This window comes from Aplosporella prunicola (assembly GCF_010093885.1).
Source record: "Aplosporella prunicola CBS 121167 unplaced genomic scaffold K452scaffold_25, whole genome shotgun sequence".
Taxonomy (NCBI): domain Eukaryota; kingdom Fungi; phylum Ascomycota; class Dothideomycetes; order Botryosphaeriales; family Aplosporellaceae; genus Aplosporella; species Aplosporella prunicola.
The window spans coordinates 442,356-461,752 of NW_022983553.1; the positions used below are offsets into that span (position 1 = coordinate 442,356).

Consider the following 19,397-nt stretch of genomic DNA (forward strand, 5'->3'; position numbering starts at 1 on the left):
CAGGGACGCGGTTGTTTATGTTCCGTACATTTGTTTTCGCCCCCAAAGCAGATCCCCAATCGGGTAGTGTTGTGGCATGACTTGCGGGGTAGTACTGACTCAATATTTAAGTTCTTTTTTGCTTTTTTGTTTGTCAACTTCCTTATGGGTAAGCACAGTAGGGAATATGAATCGTATCCAGTCCGCACGTCATTTTAAATCTGATACACACAACTGCAATCAAGCACGATAAAACACGATCAAACACGTAACGTCCGTCACCGTGAAGCGAGAGTTACCGTGAAGCGAGATGGTGATACTTATATGGAGTAGAAGAAGAGACTTAGTTAAGGTGTATAGAGTCTGTATGTGCTCTAAGAGCTTTTCACCCATACCTAGGACTTGGGCTGGGAGCAAGGCAAGGAGTACTCTATAAGGACTGATTATATCATGCCCTGTCTCGCTAGACAGTGGATCTCGGTTCGCGGTGACAGACGTTACTCTCCAAGCCACTCACAAAATGGGCATCATTTACTACGTACGAAGCATTTCAGGACCAGGCACAGCCCAGCCCACAAACTTGCCACACCTTACAACTATGCCCAAACCCTACTCCCTCACCGCTCACCGACACCCCTTCCCCCGTCCCCACCACCTCCTCCCGCCTCCCCCACAGCAGGCACCTCCACCCACCCCAGCATATCAAACGGCAAGTACTCCAACCACGGCCCAATCTCGTCCCCCAGCGCACTCATGTCAATATCCTGCGACTCGACCATGACATCGCCGAACGGGATCGAGCTGGAGGAAGCCGCGAGCCCACTTCCCATACCTTCCGCACCTCCCACTCCCACACCACCCGTATCCAGAGGCGCTTCCTCCGGCGTAGGCGCGTGGTGCAGCGCACTGCTGCTGCTGCTGCCGCCGAGAGCGGCCGCGTTCGGCAGCTGCCCGCTCTGGTACGCGCCACCACCACCACCACCGCCGCCGCCGCCGCCGCCGCCGCCGCTAGGCGACGTGCTGGTCGAGAACGGCGAGTGCAGGTTCAGCAGGAGGTCTGCGTCTGAGACGAGGGATGGGTCCGCAAGGTAGTTCGTCGGGGTCGCCGTCGCGGCCGCTGTGTTGGACGGCGGTGGGGGTGGCATTGCGGTACCATGCGGAGGGGGATGGTGAGGGTGGTGGTGTGTCCCCAGGAAAAGGGGCAGCGCAGCACCACGCGCGAGATGGTTGCCTTGCAGCGCCATCGTGCTCGAGATCGAGGCGGCATTGGCGGGTCCCTCGGGGGGAGGTGGGCGGCGCGGCGGCTCCGTTTGGTACAACACTGCGAGGCTCGTGCTCGGCGAGTTCATGGTGCCGGTGAGGGACCAGCCGATAGCTTGGCTTGGGTCGCCGATGGGAGAGCCTGGGATGCTAAAGGATGGGCCGCCGGTCTGGTTGGGTGCGGTGGTGGGCCCGTAATCTTCTCTTTCCTCGCTGGTAGGTCCGATGTATGTTCCCAAAGCTAGTTTTCGCCGCCAACCTGGCGTGCGGAATGAAGGGTCTGGACGGGGTAGCTCCAAGGCACATTCCATTTCTTCTCTCGTGTATAGCAGAGGGTCACCGACGCCCTTGGCTTTTTGGTCTAGAACAGTCAGGATGTACTTGGTGCCTGCCCAGTATGTCTCTAGCGCCTGAAGAGCTCTGTAGCAGCGTTGGTAGTTTTGGTTGGCGGCAGTGGCAAGTAACGTATGCTTTGAAATTTGTTTATCCCCCAGGGCCAAGTCTGCTTTGTGATCTTTGCCCGTCGCTAGGTTGGCCTGCTCAAGCCCAGAAGCGGCTGGTGGGCGATAATTCCGAGGTGGTGTTGGCTGTCGAGAATGAGGATGAGAAGATGCGGATTGCATGGCCGTCTCTTTCAAGAAAGCACAAGCTGCAATATACATAGGTTGACTGATAATGTTAGAAACGCTAACATGAACAAGGCCAGATTTACCTTGTAAATGGTACCAAGGCAGCTTTTGCATCCGCTAGCTCGGCAAAAGCAAGGATGTCGGCAATTGTCTTTGCCGAAGACATGGAAAGCTCATGACTGTTAGGTAACAATTGCTGAATGCCCCCTTCGAAAGTCTTCAGCAAAGTTGGTTGATGCAACAAAACGATGAGAGTGTGAAACCAGAAATGCAGTAATATGAAGTTTGTCCCTTGGCCATTTTTCAAATACTGCTGAAAATTGACGACGTTGAAATGTAGACGCGGCGACAAGTTTTGGTAAATGTCGGTCAGTTGATTCTCCATACAAGCCAACCGTTTGATGATTTCTGGAGTAACGTCCGACACTTGCTTAATACTATTCAAGATGTCTGTTACTCGGCCGTACAGATGGATCACCCGTATCAGTGCAGGAAACGGTATGGGGCAACCGGTAACGGGATCCACGGCATCCAGAGATGGGAATGATATCTCAATGTCCCTATCTCGAAGTGACACAGGCCGTCCAGTACCGGAGGAAACCACACGATCAGCAAAGAAGATGGCCCAAAATGTGTCGACACGTTCCAGTTCCACTGCTTTCTGGTTTTCAGTGGCTAACTGATCCATCGGACCTTCAACCACATTCTCAGTCGAGGATGGGATACCGTCCCGTGTTTTGGGTGTGCCAGATTTGACGCTTTCCGGCGTCGGCCCATCTCGACCTTCGTATTTCAGGCCTTGTAGTGTTTGCATGCCGAGGTCTTGTGCCATGCGGATGGCGATTCCCAAATACATCCATAAACCGGAGTCGCGGTTGGCACCAAACTCATCGTATGCCAAGAGTAACGCAGCCTGGACCGCGGCGACGCTGGGACAGGAGAATGTATCCACGATGGCAGCCTTCGCCCTTTGAGCGAATGCCTGGCCATACTCTGAAGGCGAAGTTTCCGCTTGATCACCAGCGCTCCTATGGGCTTTTACGAGCATAGGATCGGTAGAGAATCGAGCAGCCAGGGCGCAGACCGAATCAACAAGGATAGCATCGACCTGTTTCTCTTCCAGATCGCGCAGAAAACGTTCTTTCTGGAGGAAGGGGAAACTACAGCCAAGATGGCTAAAGAATATTTTACAGAGATGAGTGATTAAAGGAGGAGGGTCAACAGACGAGTTATCATACAAGGGCATCTCTACCGGCGCAGGTATGTTTTGTTGCGGCGTGATCCGGCCGAGCGAGGACACGGCAGAAGGAGGCGATTGGAGGCCTTGCCAACATGTTGGTATCCAGCATAGTATCACGGGTTGAATGGCTTACCGTCTGTAGATGTTCCAGGTCCACTGTGTTGCTTGCCCTTTACCTTGACAACCATTTGTTTGAACCCCGGCATGATGGCGGTTGGGCCAAAATAACGGAAGTAGGGCATACGATTTCGGACGCTCAAGCTTAATGGTACCCGATCTACTAGTTTGGTAAGCGTTTGAAAACAAACACCGTGGGCTGAATTACTGTTTAATGCCTGACTGTCCTCCCATTGACTGTCCGTTTGTTGGGAATCAGGCAGAATTGAATCCGCCGTCAACAAATGACTGAGAGAAGGGTTTGAGCTGGCAGAATGCTGTGGCTGTTGTTGCAATGACCATCTCCGCGCGGTGGGTAGTGTACTTTTCTCGTCATACTGCGTTTCAAAGCTCGAGTGGCTGGCTCGCCTTTCATTCTTGACCTCGACTGACGCAGCATACCTGGACGATGGCTCAGGATCTCCACCATAACCGCCGCAAGCGTGGTTGTTCTTCAAGCAGGTCTCGCATGCTGGCCGTTCGCCCGAACAGCGCGTCTTCCGACGCCTGCAGGTTAAGCACGCCGCGTTGATTCTCCTCCTCTTCGCATAGGGACCGTCATTGTTGGAGACGAAACGGATGGCCTTTGGCTGCGGCAGAGGAGTGGCAGCGGGATCTTGTGCCCTGGAAGCCATGCGTGACGGGGTGCTATCAGCATTGGGATGAGGTTCGAGCAAGCGATCCTAGCTCCTGGACTGGTCTGTGGCAATAGCTACGCGACCGTGGTGGGGATCGAGAGGAGTCGTGTCAGCACCGGGCGGGATCATTGTGCTTACACGAGTAAGGCGATAGAGCGGCGAGGAATTGCGGAGGAAGCGGAGGTGTAAGATGGAGCTTAACCGAACCGGTCATGGCGACAAGCCGTGCAAACCTCCCACCGCCGATCATCCGGGGTTGATTTAGTCGTGCATGTGTACGGTTAAATCCCAAACGTCGACCGGACAGCAATCGAACCAAAATCCAAAAAGCATGTCACGTCCACTGCGAAACGGCTGTTCCGGCTACTATTAGACAAACTTAACGGTCTCGGGGACTTGGCAATTCTACCGCCTTAACTCCGTGCCGTGCACTGGCCAAAAGGAAGTTTGTCCACAGCTGCTGCTCCGCTGTTCCCGCCGCCTCAACCAACATGATGCAACCCATCTCGGCCCTCGTCAGGCGCGCCCGGCCTGCTTCGTCATTCTCCGCCATCAGACGTTGCCTACACACCTCGTCATCTTGGTCAGCCAAGCCAATTCCTCACCCTGCAGCTCCCGGCCCTCCCCCCGGCCCGCCAAAGCCTGCCGCGACGACCCCGGAAGAACGCATAGCGCGTAAGCAACGCCAGGCGGAGCTTCTCAAGAAGGGGCAGAGCATCAAGCCCAATCCAGCCAAGCCTGCGAGTGCTCTGCAAAAGCGCTTCTGGAAGGATGTCCACGTGAAGCAAACGCCCGGTATGCGCGCAACTCTATTGTGATTTACATCGACTAACCCGTAGTGCATCAGAGGGCTTTCAAGTCCTTCTCGACTCTCGGCCGGTTCGCACTGCATCCAAGGGTGCCCTCACCTTGCCGCCAAACAAGCACCAGCTCGCCACTGCCATTGCGCTGGAGTGGGACTTGCTGGTTAGCGCCCAGCAGGCGCTCAAGCAGCACTACATTCCTCTGACCTCCCTGACTTCGCGCGCCATTGATATACAAACCGCCGACGCTGCGGGCGACAGCAGCATTCGGGACAGCATCGTGAAAATAATGATGAACTACCTGAGTACCGACACGCTGCTTTGCTGGGCACCGGAGCGGAGTATGCACGATGCAGTGGGTCTGGAACAATCTGAGGATAGGGTCGAGTCGTTACGTGAGGTGCAGAAACGGACCGCGGAGCCCATTCTCAAGTTCCTCACCACGAAGATATGGCCGGGAGTGGAAATCCTGCCGACCTTGGAGCCCGACAGCATTCTACCTACGCCTCAGCCGCAAAAGACGAGGGACGTTATAAGGGGATGGCTGGCGGCATTGCCGGCATGGGAGCTAGCGGGCCTTGAGCGCGGCGTACTGGCAAGCAAGAGCTTGCTTGTTGGCGCGCGGCTGTTAGTCGAGTGGAGCCCGGAGTTTTCACACTTGCGCGAGAATGAGCAGAGCGGGGGGCGCTTTGGCATACAAGAAGCGGCGGACGCGTCAACGCTGGAGGTTACATGGCAGACGGCCATGTGGGGAGAGGTGGAAGACACGCACGACGTGGACAAGGAGGATGTCAGGCGGCAGCTTGGTAGCGTCATCGTTCTGGTCAATGGTTGATTTGATAGAAAGACATAGAAGTGCAAAGGGTCCAGGCTACTTTTGTAAAACAACGGCCTGATCTAGCCCCTGTCAGGCATTCTGAGCCGAGACTGACGTTACCCTCACCCCGCGGCCACCGACGCACGAGGCGTACCTCAATGCAGACTGCAACCAAGGTTTTACGTCGCAGAAGTCGTGCAAGTGCAAAGTGTTAAGGTTCCGTCTGTCATTCTTGCGAAAACGGTTGATGCCAATCGCAACTTCAGCGCCTGGGAGAGCCACCTAAATACCCCTGTCGCAGCGCCTCCTCGCCCGTCAGCTCGTACTGCGCTGCTACGCACGTTGAAGATGGCTGAGAGGTAAGTGCCCGCCCTGCAGTTAATCTGGAACGGAACAATCTCGCCGTATCCCTTACAGCTCGGCATGCGCTGACATGTTTGGCCCCGTTGTAGCAGCGGCCACAAAAGGAGCAAGAGCTCCCAAGTCAAGTCCCTCTTGTATCGCGTTTCCTCGAAGCAGGATGGGACGTCTGAGGGCAGCGACGCGACATCCAACTCAGCCTCGTCAAACGCCTCGATGACTTCTCCACCAGCCACTTCGGCGGCCCAGCAAGCGGCGCCTCGCAGCAGCATGGCGGGGTCCCGTCACCGCCCACACCTCTCAACCACCATGTCCAACGCCGCCCAGTCCGACACGCTCGTCGCGCCCAGCGCGAGCGATGCTAGCAAGTCGCCCACCTCGCCCACGGCCAAGGGCGCGTCCATCGAACAATCCGTGCGCCTGTTCCGCATCTTCGAGGCCCTGCGCAATGGCGACACCGCCGCCATCTCCAAGGCCATGCGCGAGGAAGCTTCCACCGGGCCCGACGAGCGAAGGAAGAGCACGGTGTCCATCGCGGGAGCTAGTCGCCTAGAGGGCACAACCATACTGCACCTGGCCGTACAATGCGCCGAGCTACCCGTCATCGAGTTTGTGCTCTCCAGCATCTCGGGCGGGTCCGCGATAGACATAAACGGGAGAGACAAGGATGGAAACACGCCGCTGCACGTTGCTGCGCAGCTTGGTCGCGCTCCCGTTGTGCGCATGTTGTTGGAACAGAAGGATATCAACGATTCTTTGACCAACTACCAGGGACAGACACCGCTGGACTTGGCGCGCACGCCCGACATCTTCCAGCAGCTGCAGCTTGCCAGGTCCATTTTTATCGATACCAGCGTTAGACAAATCCAAGAGTTGGTGGCTACGGATGATTACCAAACGTTGGAGAAGGTCCTCAGCGACCCTCGCATCAAAACAACTCTGGATGTCAATGGCGGCGAGCTGACCAAGGACCCGATCACGGTGGAGAGCGGAGGTACTCTGCTTCATGAGGCGGCAAGGAAGAAGGATACGCAGCTCATTCAGCTGCTGCTGCTCAACGGAGCCGACCCCTTCAAGCGAGACCGCAAGGGCAAGCTTCCTCAAGACGTGACGAAGGACGACAAGACGCGTGCCATCCTGAAAAGGTCTCCAGCTGCAGCTGTGGCTCAGCGGGGAATTCAAGAGAAGACAATCCTGGGAGGTGCAGTGCCACAAGCTGTCGCAACCGGCGGTGCAGAGGTTGCGCTGGGTGCTAAGGAAGGTCGTGAAATGAAGGGTTACTTGAAGAAGTGGACCAATTACACGAGCGGCTATAAACTTAGATGGTTTGTTCTCGAAGATGGCGTTCTCAGCTACTACAAGCATCAAGGTAAGTATGTTGACTTTTTTCTTTTTCAAGATCTAATGCTAACAAATGCAGATGATGCTGGATCAGCGTGCCGTGGCGCCATTAATATGAGGATTGCCAAGCTGCACATGGATCCCCAGGACAAGCTGCGCTTTGAGATTCACGGCAAGTCATCTGTCAAGTACCACCTCAAGGCCAATCACCAAGTCGAGGCCAAGCGTTGGTTCTGGGCCCTCAACAATGCAATCCAATGGGCCAAGGATGAAGCTCGCGAGGAAGAAAAGCGGCAAACTCGCGAAAGCGAGGCTTTGCGCCAGGCGAAAATGGAACAAATGGCACCTCAGGAATCTGACCAACAGAGCACGTCTAGTTCGAAGGCTGGACAAAGAATGTCAGTACTTGGCCCGAGCGCTAGCGGAACCTTGGGCGTCCCGCTTTCAAACTCGCGGACCGGCCCAAGCACGGCGGAAGACGACGAATATGGCAACAGTACCTATGACCCTAGCCTTGGCGAGGATGTACACAGGTTTGCCAGCCGTACAGGCACCAACCATATCGAAGGCGACATGGACGATGAGGAATATGGGGAAGAAGGCAGCAGTCAGGAAGTCCAGCCTGCAAGCAAAGACGCTTTCAACATTACTGCGCAATCGGCCAAGCTACAGCTCGATTTGCTTGCCCAGGTTTCGGCTGCTATGCAAGCCGAAAAGACCAAGAACCCCGAGACGCCTTTATCTGACCCTAGTGTCACCCAAGCATTCGCTTCCTATGAAGGTGCTGTTAGTAACCTGAAGGGCCTGGTTGGTGACTTGCTTCGTATCGCTCGTGATCGCGACGCATACTGGCAGTATCGCCTGGATCGTGAAGCGAATGTCCGTCGTATGTGGGAAGAGAGCATGGCCAAGGTCGCACGAGAGCAAGAAGAGCTTGAAAGCAAGATTGGTCAATCTGAAGACAAGCGCAGACGTCTGAAGAGAGCACTTAGGGATGCCGCAGAGGGCCTTCCTGACACTGAGAAGGGTCAGATGGTTTCAGAGCCTGAGCCGATTGTTGAAGTCGACGAAGATGCACTTACCGTTCCTGACGACGGTGTCCGCCCGCGGTCACGCAAGAGTAGCACGGCGAAGCAGACATTGGCAGAGCTGGGGGAGCTTTCAGATGACGAGTCTGACGATGAGGAGTTCTTTGATGCCATTGCCGAGGGAGATGTCGAAGTTGTCGAATCTTTGCCTGTCGTCGGCGAGACGTCGAAGGGTGAAGAGGAGCCCCCTGTGGAGGCTGGCGATTTGAGAGAGGCCAAGGGCAAAGAGGTAGAGCCATCTTTCAAGGGCTACGAGGACCACGTCCGTACAAGGTTAAAGATGGAGGCCGATGATAGACCGAAGATCTCGCTTTGGGTAAGGAATACACTATCCACCGCGGAATTGCCGTTGCTAACATGTTCAGGGTATTCTCAAATCCATGATTGGCAAGGACATGACCAAGATGACTCTACCCGTCTCTTTCAACGAGCCGACGTCTCTGTTGCAGCGTGTCGCTGAGGACATGGAATACACCGACCTCCTTGATATTGCTGCTGAGCGTGCGGATCCCACGGAGCGCATGGTCTACGTTGCCGCCTTTGCTGCCAGTGAATACGCGTCGACCATCGGTCGTGTGGCGAAGCCTTTCAACCCACTGCTTGGAGAGACGTATGAATATGCGCGCCCCGATAAGGGTTACCGGTTCTTCATCGAACAGGTCAGCCATCACCCGCCAATTGGTGCTGCGTGGGCGGAATCTGCGAAATGGGATTACTATGTAAGTCGTTTACCCCTGTGAGCACAATATCATTCGCTGATCCATCTGTCTAGGGTGAATCTGCTGTGAAGTCCAAGTTCTATGGCAAGTCCTTTGACATCAACCCTCTGGGAACCTGGTTCCTGCGCCTGCGTCCCTCGACCGGTGGCGAAGAGCTCTACACCTGGAAGAAGGTGACGTCTACTGTTGTTGGCATCATTACCGGCAGCCCAACCATCGACAACTACGGTCTCATGGAGATCAAGAACCACACGACGGGCGAAGTGTGCACGCTCGACTTCAAGCCGCGTGGCTGGAAGGCCAGCTCGGCCTACCAAGTCGCAGGCAAGGTCGTAGCCTCAGACGGCAAGACGCGCTGGAGCATTGGCGGCCGCTGGAACGACAAGATCTACGCGCGCCTGACACCGGGCTTCGAGGACGGCGACAACGTCGGCAGCAAAAACGACAAGCACGCCGTGCTGATCTGGCAATGCCACGAGCGGCCGACAGGCGTGCCCTTCAACCTGACGCCATTCGTGATAACGCTGAACGCGCTGCCAGACAAGCTGCGCCCGATGCTGCCGCCGACGGACACGCGCCTGCGGCCCGACCAGCGCGCCATGGAGGACGGCGAGTATGACTTTGCGGCCACGGAGAAGAACCGCGTCGAGGAGAAGCAGCGGGCCAAGCGGCGGGAGCGCGAGGCCGCGGGCGAGGAGTTCAGTCCGAAGTGGTTCAGGAAGAGCGTGTGCGAGACTACGGGCGAGGAGTTCTGGAAGTTTAGCGGTGAGTATTGGAAGATGAGGGAGCGGGTGGCTAAGGAGGAAGGCCCGTGGGAGGGCCCGGAGGAAATCTTCTAGTCGGTTGTGTTGTGTGCTGTGCTGTGGGGTCGGGTGGTGTTGGAGTGGCTTGTTTGATGCTGGATGCTGGATGCTGGATGCTGTGGTTATTGCTGGAGGTTGTGGTTATTGCTGTCTGTTTCGTCTTTACGTCTCTGTTCTTCTTCTTGCTACTACGCCCTGGTCCTGTCCACCAACCTCTTGTAATCATATGGCATGTTCGACTTCTTCTTATTCTTCTTCTCCTTCTACGACCTGGTTTTTCTTCTTACGTCTTCGTACTCTCCCCGTCCTTTTCTTTAACAACCTAAAATGCAATCGACTTCCTATTCTTCTCCTGGTTTTCGTCCCTCCGCATAACTCCTGCCCTTATACGCTGTCGTTTCTCTCTGCCTACAGCCTTGTGTTTGTTCGTTTATTCGTCTAATCATACCTACGTACGTAAATACATATACACGTCTGCGTCCTGGCTAGTGAAGTGGTTGCTCTGCTGCGCGGTTGGCTGGTCGGTTGTTTGGCTGGTTAATGGAGTTTTGTACCGCACTGACACGGACGCGCGCGCCGTACTTGCTGGTGAATGCCTAGGTGTTGATTATGTATCCATTCGTTCATTCATTCATCCATGCGACCAGAAGTTATTAACGCCGCATAGTGCTATATAAACCCCCCTTTCCTTCCCTATCTTCTTCTTTTCCTCTCCATCAGCTTGAGCAGTTTTCCACCGAGGTATCTACCTCTGCAGGCCCCGCCACAATTCCGGTGGTCGTTGCCTCAGCTGCGACATGCTTCCGCGTGCGGGGGTGCAGTTGGAGAGGGTTGGGTTTTGACGAAGGAGGGATGGACGGGCGAGGAGAGGGCGTGATGATGGATATTAGGACGGGGTAGGGGTGGTGTGTGTTTGTAGGGGATGACGGTGGTGTGTCACTGCCGGCGCATGTACGTGCGTGTTGCTGGTCCTTCTTTCTTTTTTCTTCTATAATAGGCTCGTTTGTGCTGGCTAGCGCGCGCACTGCGGCAGCGCAAACAGATCTGCTGCTGCAACTATGATCTCTTGGTCTGTTTCCCAGTTGATTTGCTGTCGAAGATGGTGGAGGGGGCAGATGAAGAGAAGAAGAGCCAACGGATAGCGAGTTAAAGGGCTGTTGGGGGCTGTATATGTATGTGTAGCTCTATCGGTGTTGGTGTCGGGAGGTTTGACCGCGTCCGCTCTTGTAGCACGACAGTTGCCACCTCGCGTGACTATGTCACTGCCGGATAGAATACATCGTGTCGTTTCTTGTTTTTCTTGTCTTCTTCTTTCTTTAAGTACCACTTAACCTCACCACAGAGACTTCGGCTCGTAACACCAGCATATGCTGGCTGCACCCCGGTCAATCGGGTCAGCAATGTAACAGCTTCGCACATGGCGGGAGCTGTGCTTGTTGTCTTAAACCAATACGTTTACTGTACTAGAAGGAAGACACGGTTCCATACGAGAAGTGACATTTCCCGGCACAGTCACACAGATCGTTGCCCGTGCCATTTCTACTTCTGACCACCTGCCTTTATTCCTGCATGGGCGATCCGAAGCAGCTACTGCTCGAAGTCGCAAAAATCGACGATGTGGGCTTTCGCACTAGGTGTTGGTATGGTATTGTGGAAGAGACGGAGGTGATTGGGGATATTATTACTTGTTGGTGATGGAGTACGTCTCTGACGAACACTGCTGTCTTGCACCACTGTACACATACAGATATACATGCCTTTTCAGAGAAAGCTCAATTGTGTCGGCTTGCTGGTTATAGACTATATAAAAAAGCTTGGGCCGTAAGACCCCCAGTTGTTAGCGAGCACGAGAGAGGTTGGTTGATTGGTTCTAGCTACGAGGAGAGAGCGAGAACTAGCTATATAGTACGTCGCCATTAGGCACTCAGGCTACTCCTGCACCCGCAGACGCCCTCCAGCCAACGGCAGGAGCCGTTCACAGTGCAGTCCTTGTGGTTTGAAGTTTTGATGACTCGGGAGTCATCGCGTTCCCTGATCCTGAATAGATACGAGTATACTTGCCGTGCTTTTGTTTCATAAGCAAAACATAGGACTATATAGACTTTAGAATGCCTCATTTCCATGTTTAGCAGTCGATGGCGAGGAGAAAAGGAAAGAAATAGAAAAGCAAGATGGTGAAGACTCTACTAAAATCTCCATGCAAAGTATATGTATGACTGTATAAAGCAGAGCCGTAGAAACGCGAATCTACCGCCAACATATAGGCCTTCACTGCTCTGCTGTACAATCTCTATATCTGCTTTGGTTGGGGAATTAGCTTCAGTCTCTTTGAATAAGTACTATCGGCATATATAAGCACGTACGCATGCTCGCAGAACCCATATCCGTTATTTAGCTCTCGCAACCTCTTCTCCGAGCACGGAGTTCCAAGGAACAACAATCCCTTTATGTATTTTGTAATTCAGAACGCGAAATCAGTGAAGGAACCCGAGATTACCGACTTCTTAAGCTCTCAAGTTCTCATACTAAGTGCAATTACCAGCGTCATCCAAACCACAACATCAGCAAACACAACTCGAATGTGGGAGCGGGTGCTCCCCTAACCCATCTAAGCCCTCTCAACCACAACCACTTCCTCAAGCTCAAGAGCCAGCGTACGGAACAAACGATATACCCGCTCACCATACCGCGTCAGTGACGCGCCTCATCACCGTCCAGTCGCACCGACGATCGTCACCACTATACAACATCCATCACCATCACCAACTCCACCCTATCCCCATTCACCCAGCTCGCGGCACGCATCCTCAGTTTGAAGCTGTGATGAACAGAACACCATGCCTTTTCATCGCGTTCCTATGGGACACGATGAGCCAGAAGGTTATCGGAGTGAATCAGCTGCTGCTGGTGCGTTGCTGACAAGGTAGGCCGGCATCTCTTCTCTTCTCTTGTTCTTGCGCTTTAGGTACCTACTGCCGTTTACCCGAGGACGGTACCACTGACGTTGGTATTTCGACTGCAAGTAATGCTTGCTGATGACGGGTGATGTTTCGAGGTATTTTTTGAATTTGTACATAAATGCATATAACTTACCTACCTGTTTGACATTGCATAGCATACAATCTGACTCTCTATCAGTGAGTACGAGTCCTAGTCATATGTGCCGCGCCATCACGCAACCATCTACCACCAACCCCAAGACCCCTACTCAAAACACTGGTCCCACTTCCCACCACTCCGCGCAAACGCCAAACCATCCACAAACTCGCTAAGCTTACAAGCACCATTCTCATCCGCGCAACCCAGCGGCAGCACGCGATCATTCAGCACAAAGCGGACGTACTCCTCCTCCCCCTCAGCACACCTAAACGCCTCCACATACAGCCTCGCCGCAAACGGGACCGTCCACGCACTCGCATAGCCCGCCGTCAGCGCGGGCTCCGCGCGCTGCTCCGGCGTCAACGGCTCTGTCGCATTGAACAGCCCGAGCGCGAAAAACGCAGCCGTCATGTCGTTGTCGTGCGAGAAGTCGGCGAACAGGCGGTCGTTGGCGCCGAGTGGGAAGAAGGCTGGGTCCGCGTCGCGCGTGCGGTTGCTGCTCGTGCGGTCTTGGACGGGTGAGCGCGTGAGCCGCGCTGCGAGCTCATTTGCGTAGCCCACGCCTTGTGTCGGCCCCAGTGGGTCGCCCGCCCCGTAGTGGTAGTATTTGCCTAGCGTTTGGTAGTAGTCGTATTGTTTCCATTCGTGCTCGGTGAAGAGGGCGCAGAAGGGGGAAAGGGCGCCCGAGGGGTCTGCGACTGTGTAGAAGGGGCATAGGTCCATGAGGTAGGAGGTTTCTTTCTGGGTGAGGTTTGCGCCGGGGAGGATCTCGTTGTTGACGCGCGCGGTGATGGCCGGGAACACCAGGTCCGAGTAGATGCCCTGGCCGCGCGCGGAAATGGCGTCGTCGTCTTCGTTCTCGAACGCGGTGCACAGCGCGTGGCTCATGGTGTTGTTCTGGTCCTCGGCCTCACTAACGGGGTGCAGATCATACGGAAAGTCGGCGGAGCGGTTCGCGGCCTTGTCCGCCTGCATGGCCGCGTGGAAGCCCTCGGTGAAGTGCTGTCCGCTGGCCACGACGCGACTCTGCGCCGACGCCCGCACGAACAGCCTGTGCCCCCGCGCCAGCGCCTGGTACCGCTCGTAGAACTTCACGCCCGAGTTGTACAGCTCCGTTTCCCCGAACGCGGTCAGCTCGTCCGCTCCAAGGTCGTATGTAAAGTCCTTGAGGAAGGCCGCCTTGCCCGCGAAACTCTGCGCGTTTTGCTGGATCTTGCTGATTGTGTCGTTGTACTTGGTCGTCTTGCCCGAAGTGGGGTCGCGCGCGCCGTGCCGGGATAGCACTTGCGCGAAGGTCAGGGTGCAGGTCTCTGGGATATCGGCCGAGATGTTGGACGGCACGCTGAAGTACGGCGAGTACTGGCCCCAGTAGTGGGAGATCTCGGGCGAGCATGTGTAGCCCTGCTCAATGGTGTCGCAGCTGCTGCTGTTGGTCTGCTGGGCAGTGGTGGCCAGGGCGCTGGCGGTGCGGTCAGTGAGTGCGTGCGTCTTCGCAGCGGGGGATCATGGGAAGAGAGACGTACAGGGCCAAGAAACCCAGCGAGAGGAAGGCCATGACGATTAAAACCCGCGAGCTGGAACGAGAGAAAAGTGCCTTGTAGCGGGCCTGGACGAACTGGCCAAGAGCAGTCTCACTGGCACTGTCAAAAACGAGGGAAAGAGCGTGACGCGGCGTGCGGGCTGCATGTCTACCGCTTCAGTCAGCACCTCCTTTATATACACTGCTGATCCGCCCAAGAGCAAAAGGTTTATTAGGAGGCATATATTATTGAAACGGCCGACAACGGACATGGATGGGATCGGCAGCGACTCAGCGAGAAGAACAGACGGCACGTGTCGAGGCGTGGAATCGATGATTGGACGGAGTGACGGAAAAAGTGGAAAAAATAGCAGACTTAATACCGAGCAAGAGGGGTGTGGGTTGAGCGAGGAACTGCAGCATCTATTTCTTCCGCCTCTTCTCCCCATCTTCCTCCACCGAGCAGCGAGGCAGCTTCGAACTCGACATCGCGGTCGTAAGCGGCACGGCTTTTTGCCTGCATATTTGTTATGATGCGAATTGTTATAGCGGTATCATGACTGGAAGAAAAGGCAGGCGAGGTGCATTAATTGCTTGTTGAAACTGTGTGATCGCCAGAGGTGGTGGATGTTTCGAGACCTTGATGGTTCAGGGACAGTCATGGCGGGAGGCCTTGACCGCGGAGGGTGAGATTCTCCAGCCTCCGTTCCGTGGGTCCCGCGGGACATTTCGGGGTCGGGGCGCGGCGCATCTGAGCCCGAGGTCCGAGATGCCCGGACGGATCCCATCACGTGAACTCACCAGCACGTGCATCACTGTCACGTGCCGTAGTCGGAACGGAAAAAGTATATATTCCGATGTGAGTAAGACCATCACATAACCGTTCGGGTTCTGGCTTCCTGATAGCCGCGGCGAATCAGCCTGAAATCAAGACTCGCCCAGTCCCACCTCCACTCGCCGCCCCGGATGTCGTGCGAAAGAGAGATAAAGAAAGAGCTTTGTGAAACACGTGGGTGGCACTCCGATAAGCTTTGAGTGGCTGCCCAAGCATGGCTCCATGGCACACCGAGCAACGATGCGAAGCCGAATAAGAACAGCGCCCAGAACACACAAGCACACACGGCTCACGGCTATCGCTACCGGGAGGGGCAAATGCCAATCCCCAGGAAATCCAAAAAGCCGGGGCAAAATCCGCCCTTTCCTTCTCCGCATGCGTGCCAATCACATGGAGCCGGCCAGCCCCGTCTGCTAGAGCCGCAGCCCGCCGCTCGTCCATGTGCAGATCGATATGCAGACGCAGCCAATGGCCGCCCTTGGCCCACGTAATGGGAACAGGAAACGGCTGGCGATTTCATCACTGACCCCGGACATTACTACCTTCATAGATAGTGCAGGGACCGCCAGCGTCACGGGCGCCAATACCGCCCAACTTATCGCACGCTCGTAGGAGGTACGTAGGGTAGCACAGGCAGGTATTTTACTCGCCTGCCTGCCTGCCATGACGGCCAATTGGTAGCTGGGGCAGCGCGTCTCGTCTGACTTTCAACTCCTCTCCTCCCCTCCCCCAATTCGACATGTCCAACCATGGCGTCAGCGCCGACGAGCTCCAGCTCGAGGCTCTTGGCCACAAGGGTGAGCTGAAGCGCCAGTTCTCCTTCATCTCGATGCTGGGGCTCGCCTTTGCCATCCTCAACTCGTGGACCGCACTGTCCGCGTCGCTGTCCCTTGCGCTGCCCTCCGGCGGCGCAACATCCGTTATTTGGGGCCTCATCACCGCCGGCATATGCAACCTCGCGCTTGCAGCCTCGTTGGCTGAGTTCCTGTCCGCGTATGGCTTTCGGGTAGCCTTAGATTTAGAGAAGAGATTGCTGACTTGTTTCTAGGTATCCCACGGCCGGCGGGCAATATCATTGGGTAGCCGTGGTCAGCTGGAAGGCTTGGGTGCCGTCTCTGAGCTGGATCACCGGCTGGATCAACTGCTTCGGATGGATCGCGCTCGTGTGCACCGGCGGCCTGCTGGGCAGCCAGCTCATCCTCGGCATCATTTCCCTGGAAAGCCCCAGCTACGAGCCGCAGCGGTGGCACCAGTTCCTGATTTACATCGGCTACAACATCTTCGCGTTCCTGGTCAACGGATTTGCCAATTCGGCTTTGCCCTACGTCAACAAGGCCGCGATTTCATGGTCCATCGGCGGCTTCGCCATCATCTGCATCACGGTGCTCGCGTGCGCCTCGCCCAACTACAACTCGGCCAAGTTCGTGTTCGGCAACTTCATCAACAGCACGGGCTGGCCGGACGGGGTGGCATGGCTGCTGGGCCTGCTGCAGGGCGGGCTGGGCGTGACGGGCTTCGACGCGGTGGCGCACATGATTGAGGAGATACCGAACGCGTCGGTGCTGGGGCCGCGCATCATGTGCTACGCGGTTCTGATCGGCATGTTCACTGGCTTCGTGTTCCTGACATGCCTGCTCTTCGTGGCGGGCAACATCGACAACATCATCGAGTCGTCGGCCGGCCCGCTGCTGCAGATCATCTTCCACGCGACGGGCTCGCACGCCGGCTCCATCTGCCTGCTGATGTTCCCGCTGGTGTGCCTGCTCTTCGCAACCACGTCCATTCTGACGACGTCGTCGCGCATGGTGTACGCGTTTGCGCGCGACGGCGGCCTGCCCTTCTCGCGCCACCTGGCCAAGGTGCACAAGGGGCTGGGGATCCCGCTGAACGCGCTGCTGTTCAGCACCGCCTGGGTCATCATCTTCGGTCTGGTGTTCCTGGGCTCGAGCTCTGCCTTCAACGCCATCACCTCTGCGTCCGTCGTCGCTCTCGGCGTTTCGTATGGCATCCCTGTCGCGATCAACTGTCTGAGGGGCCGGCGCATGCTGCCGCCGCGCCAGTTCCGCCTCCCGGAGCCGCTGGCTTGGTTCGCGAACCTGGTACGTCTTTCCCTTCCCATCCCTGCCCTCCCCAAACCCTCTATTCCCCATCTCAAACCAGACCTTTCCTTTCCTCCATCTCCCGCCACAACACCCCACTAACCCCCCCTCTCCCACAAATAGCTCGGCATCGCCTACGTCCTCGTAACAACGGTCCTCTTCGTCTTCCCCCCAGACCTCCCCGTCTCGGGCACTAACATGAACTACTGCGTCGTCGTGTTCGCGATTGTCGTGCTCATCTCGGGCATCACGTGGGTGTTTGACGGGCGCAAGAACTATGCCGGCCCCAAGCTGGATAAGGACCTCGAGGTTATTCATGCCCAGAATGTCGAGCAGGGGGAGGAGACGGTCGTTGCGGGGAAGGACGACGTTTTGGGAAAGGGGGGATTGGTGTAGAGGTAGAGAGATCTCGCTTCTTTTTGTTTTTTGAGTTAAAAATTAAATGAAAATCTAAGATTGAAAATTGTGTGTTTGTGCTAGTTCTGGTGCTGGTGCTGGTATTGGTGTTGTTGGCGCTTGCTTGCCTGCTCGCTCGCATTACCTTACCTCACACTCCTACAGTACTATAGCCGGCCAGCTGCAGCTGTGTCCGAAACGCAACCCCTATCTCCTATCTCCTATATCCACAACAGCGCCTCCCTCGTATCGCTCCCTTCGTCGAAGACCAAGCTAAGAGCGCTGGACCGGGCTGCGCAGACCAGACAGTCGGCAACGATCCACCCACCCACTGCGCGTACCTCAAAGGCCAACAAAATCAAAAAGAGGACAGCTCAGCACACGGCTTGCTTGAAGGGAGGACCTCCCAAGCTGACAACGGCAACAAGACCCACACAGGCATTCTGGATGGAGTTCCCACGAAAGGGTGGACAGAAGAGCATGGGGAAATCAGGTAAACTGGGCTGTGGGATTTAGGAGCAGGGTCGGGACGAGGGAAGGGGTTGCGGATGGGTGAGGGTGTTTGTGGTGGTAAGGTGGTGATGTGCGTCATGAGGGTGTGGTGATGCTGACTGGTAGCGGTGGATGAGGGTGCGTGGCATTAGCGCGCTGGGTTGTGGTTGGGTTTTCGAATAATCAGTTAAGTCTTCAAGTGGATTCGCCCATTAGGCCTGTTGGATTGTTGTTTGGGCGTGAGTATGAAGTGTGGCTGGTTGAGCAGTAGTCATTGACTCCTTATATCTGGGAGATGGGTTTAATGATTAGAAGGACGGGCGGGTCAGTGTTGGATATACATGCGATTATGATTATTGCGATGGCTGGGAAGTGTATTTAGTTATGGACTGGGTACGGGGGAAATCTCTTAGGTAGAGAGGTGTGTGATAGTGCTATCGGGTTGCTTTTTAGGCCTAATATAGTGTTACATTGCTGTTTTTCCCTACGGAAGTCTAGCTATAAGTCTTCCTTTTCTTTTTAGGTCTTTAGCCTTTATTAGTGGGGACATGGAGGATAGTGAGATGTGAATGAGTGATAGACGAGTAGATGTATATAAAAAGTAGACGTTTGTATATGGACTAGTTGCAAGGCGGGTTGCTAATAATTTAGCTGTGATTACCGATACTATAGAGGCGAATAAAGGGAGTGACTAAGATGGAAGTGTTAGAGGGAAGTGGTTGAGACAGCGAGGATACATAAAAGCGAGATAGTTGAGACTTGAGAGTTCGTTTACGAACTACGCAGCCCTTGAACATGCCGATATATTGTTGTCACTGGATGAATACAAGGTGACATTAGGAAGGGGATGCCCTTCCTAAAAAAAAAAAAAAAAAAAGGATAAACGAATATAATAACTATAAACTGTAGTGACGAACGACGTATATACGAAGCTATAATGCCTACCAACTACTTTATTAAATAATGACCTTTATTATCAAAAGGTTACAGCTTTCACCGTCTTAATTAATACCGATACTCTTTCCTTCTATTTCTTTGGATACGATCCAGTCAAGCTTTTCCGAGCCTGTGTGGCTTGGGGTTCCTGTGCACGGGTTTCATTGTTGGAGGGTGGTGATTCTTCG

At 55.1% G+C, this 19,397-nt stretch overlaps 5 protein-coding genes across 5 annotated transcripts; 3 read left to right on the plus strand and 2 right to left on the minus strand.

Moving 5' to 3' along the window:
- Positions 1 to 388: 388 nt before the first annotated feature.
- Positions 389 to 4,033, minus strand: K452DRAFT_257015 (uncharacterized protein). The gene is made up of 4 exons (XM_033538420.1): positions 3,434 to 4,033; positions 3,242 to 3,385; positions 1,952 to 3,191; positions 389 to 1,908 (listed from the first exon to the last, which is right to left on the minus strand). The coding sequence occupies exons 1-4, from the start codon at positions 3,897 to 3,899 to the stop codon at positions 597 to 599; spliced, it is 3,162 nt and encodes a 1,053-aa protein (XP_033393850.1). The 5' UTR covers positions 3,900 to 4,033; the 3' UTR covers positions 389 to 596.
- A 360-nt stretch (positions 4,034 to 4,393) lies between these two features.
- On the plus strand, positions 4,394 to 5,540 carry K452DRAFT_301498 (uncharacterized protein; the record flags this gene model as incomplete). Its single annotated transcript, XM_033542446.1, has 2 exons — positions 4,394 to 4,697; positions 4,750 to 5,540. 2 exons carry the CDS (start codon positions 4,394 to 4,396, stop codon positions 5,538 to 5,540), a joined length of 1,095 nt encoding a protein of 364 aa, XP_033393851.1.
- Positions 5,541 to 5,978: 438 nt separating this feature from the next.
- On the plus strand, positions 5,979 to 9,869 carry K452DRAFT_235088 (uncharacterized protein; the record flags this gene model as incomplete). The annotated part of the gene is made up of 4 exons (XM_033537405.1): positions 5,979 to 7,251; positions 7,303 to 8,627; positions 8,677 to 9,030; positions 9,084 to 9,869. Coding segments are annotated over 4 exons (3,738 nt in total), but the record flags the coding sequence as incomplete, so codon positions are not given.
- Positions 9,870 to 13,037: 3,168 nt separating this feature from the next.
- On the minus strand, positions 13,038 to 14,487 carry K452DRAFT_301501 (uncharacterized protein; the record flags this gene model as incomplete). The annotated part of the gene is made up of 2 exons (XM_033542447.1): positions 13,038 to 14,391; positions 14,456 to 14,487. The coding sequence occupies 2 exons, from the start codon at positions 14,485 to 14,487 to the stop codon at positions 13,038 to 13,040; spliced, it is 1,386 nt and encodes a 461-aa protein (XP_033393853.1).
- Positions 14,488 to 15,822: 1,335 nt separating this feature from the next.
- Positions 15,823 to 17,818, plus strand: K452DRAFT_321488 (uncharacterized protein). The gene is made up of 3 exons (XM_033544399.1): positions 15,823 to 16,279; positions 16,335 to 17,385; positions 17,509 to 17,818. Exons 1-3 carry the CDS (start codon positions 16,026 to 16,028, stop codon positions 17,779 to 17,781), a joined length of 1,578 nt encoding a protein of 525 aa, XP_033393854.1. The 5' UTR covers positions 15,823 to 16,025; the 3' UTR covers positions 17,782 to 17,818.
- Positions 17,819 to 19,397: the final 1,579 nt, after the last annotated feature.

Coding starts and splice junctions, on each gene's coding strand:
- K452DRAFT_257015 (XM_033538420.1), bottom strand. CDS start 3,899: ATGGCTTCCAGGGCACAAGATCCCGCTGCCACTCCTCTGCCGCAGCCA. Junction 3,192..3,241: donor ACCTGGAACATCTACAGACG/GTAAGCCATTCA, acceptor CATGTTGGCAAG/GCCTCCAATCGCCTCCTTCT. Junction 1,909..1,951: donor GCCTTGGTACCATTTACAAG/GTAAATCTGGCC, acceptor TAACATTATCAG/TCAACCTATGTATATTGCAG.
- K452DRAFT_321488 (XM_033544399.1), top strand. CDS start 16,026: ATGTCCAACCATGGCGTCAGCGCCGACGAGCTCCAGCTCGAGGCTCTT. Junction 16,280..16,334: donor TTGGCTGAGTTCCTGTCCGC/GTATGGCTTTCG, acceptor ACTTGTTTCTAG/GTATCCCACGGCCGGCGGGC. Junction 17,386..17,508: donor TGGCTTGGTTCGCGAACCTG/GTACGTCTTTCC, acceptor TCCCACAAATAG/CTCGGCATCGCCTACGTCCT.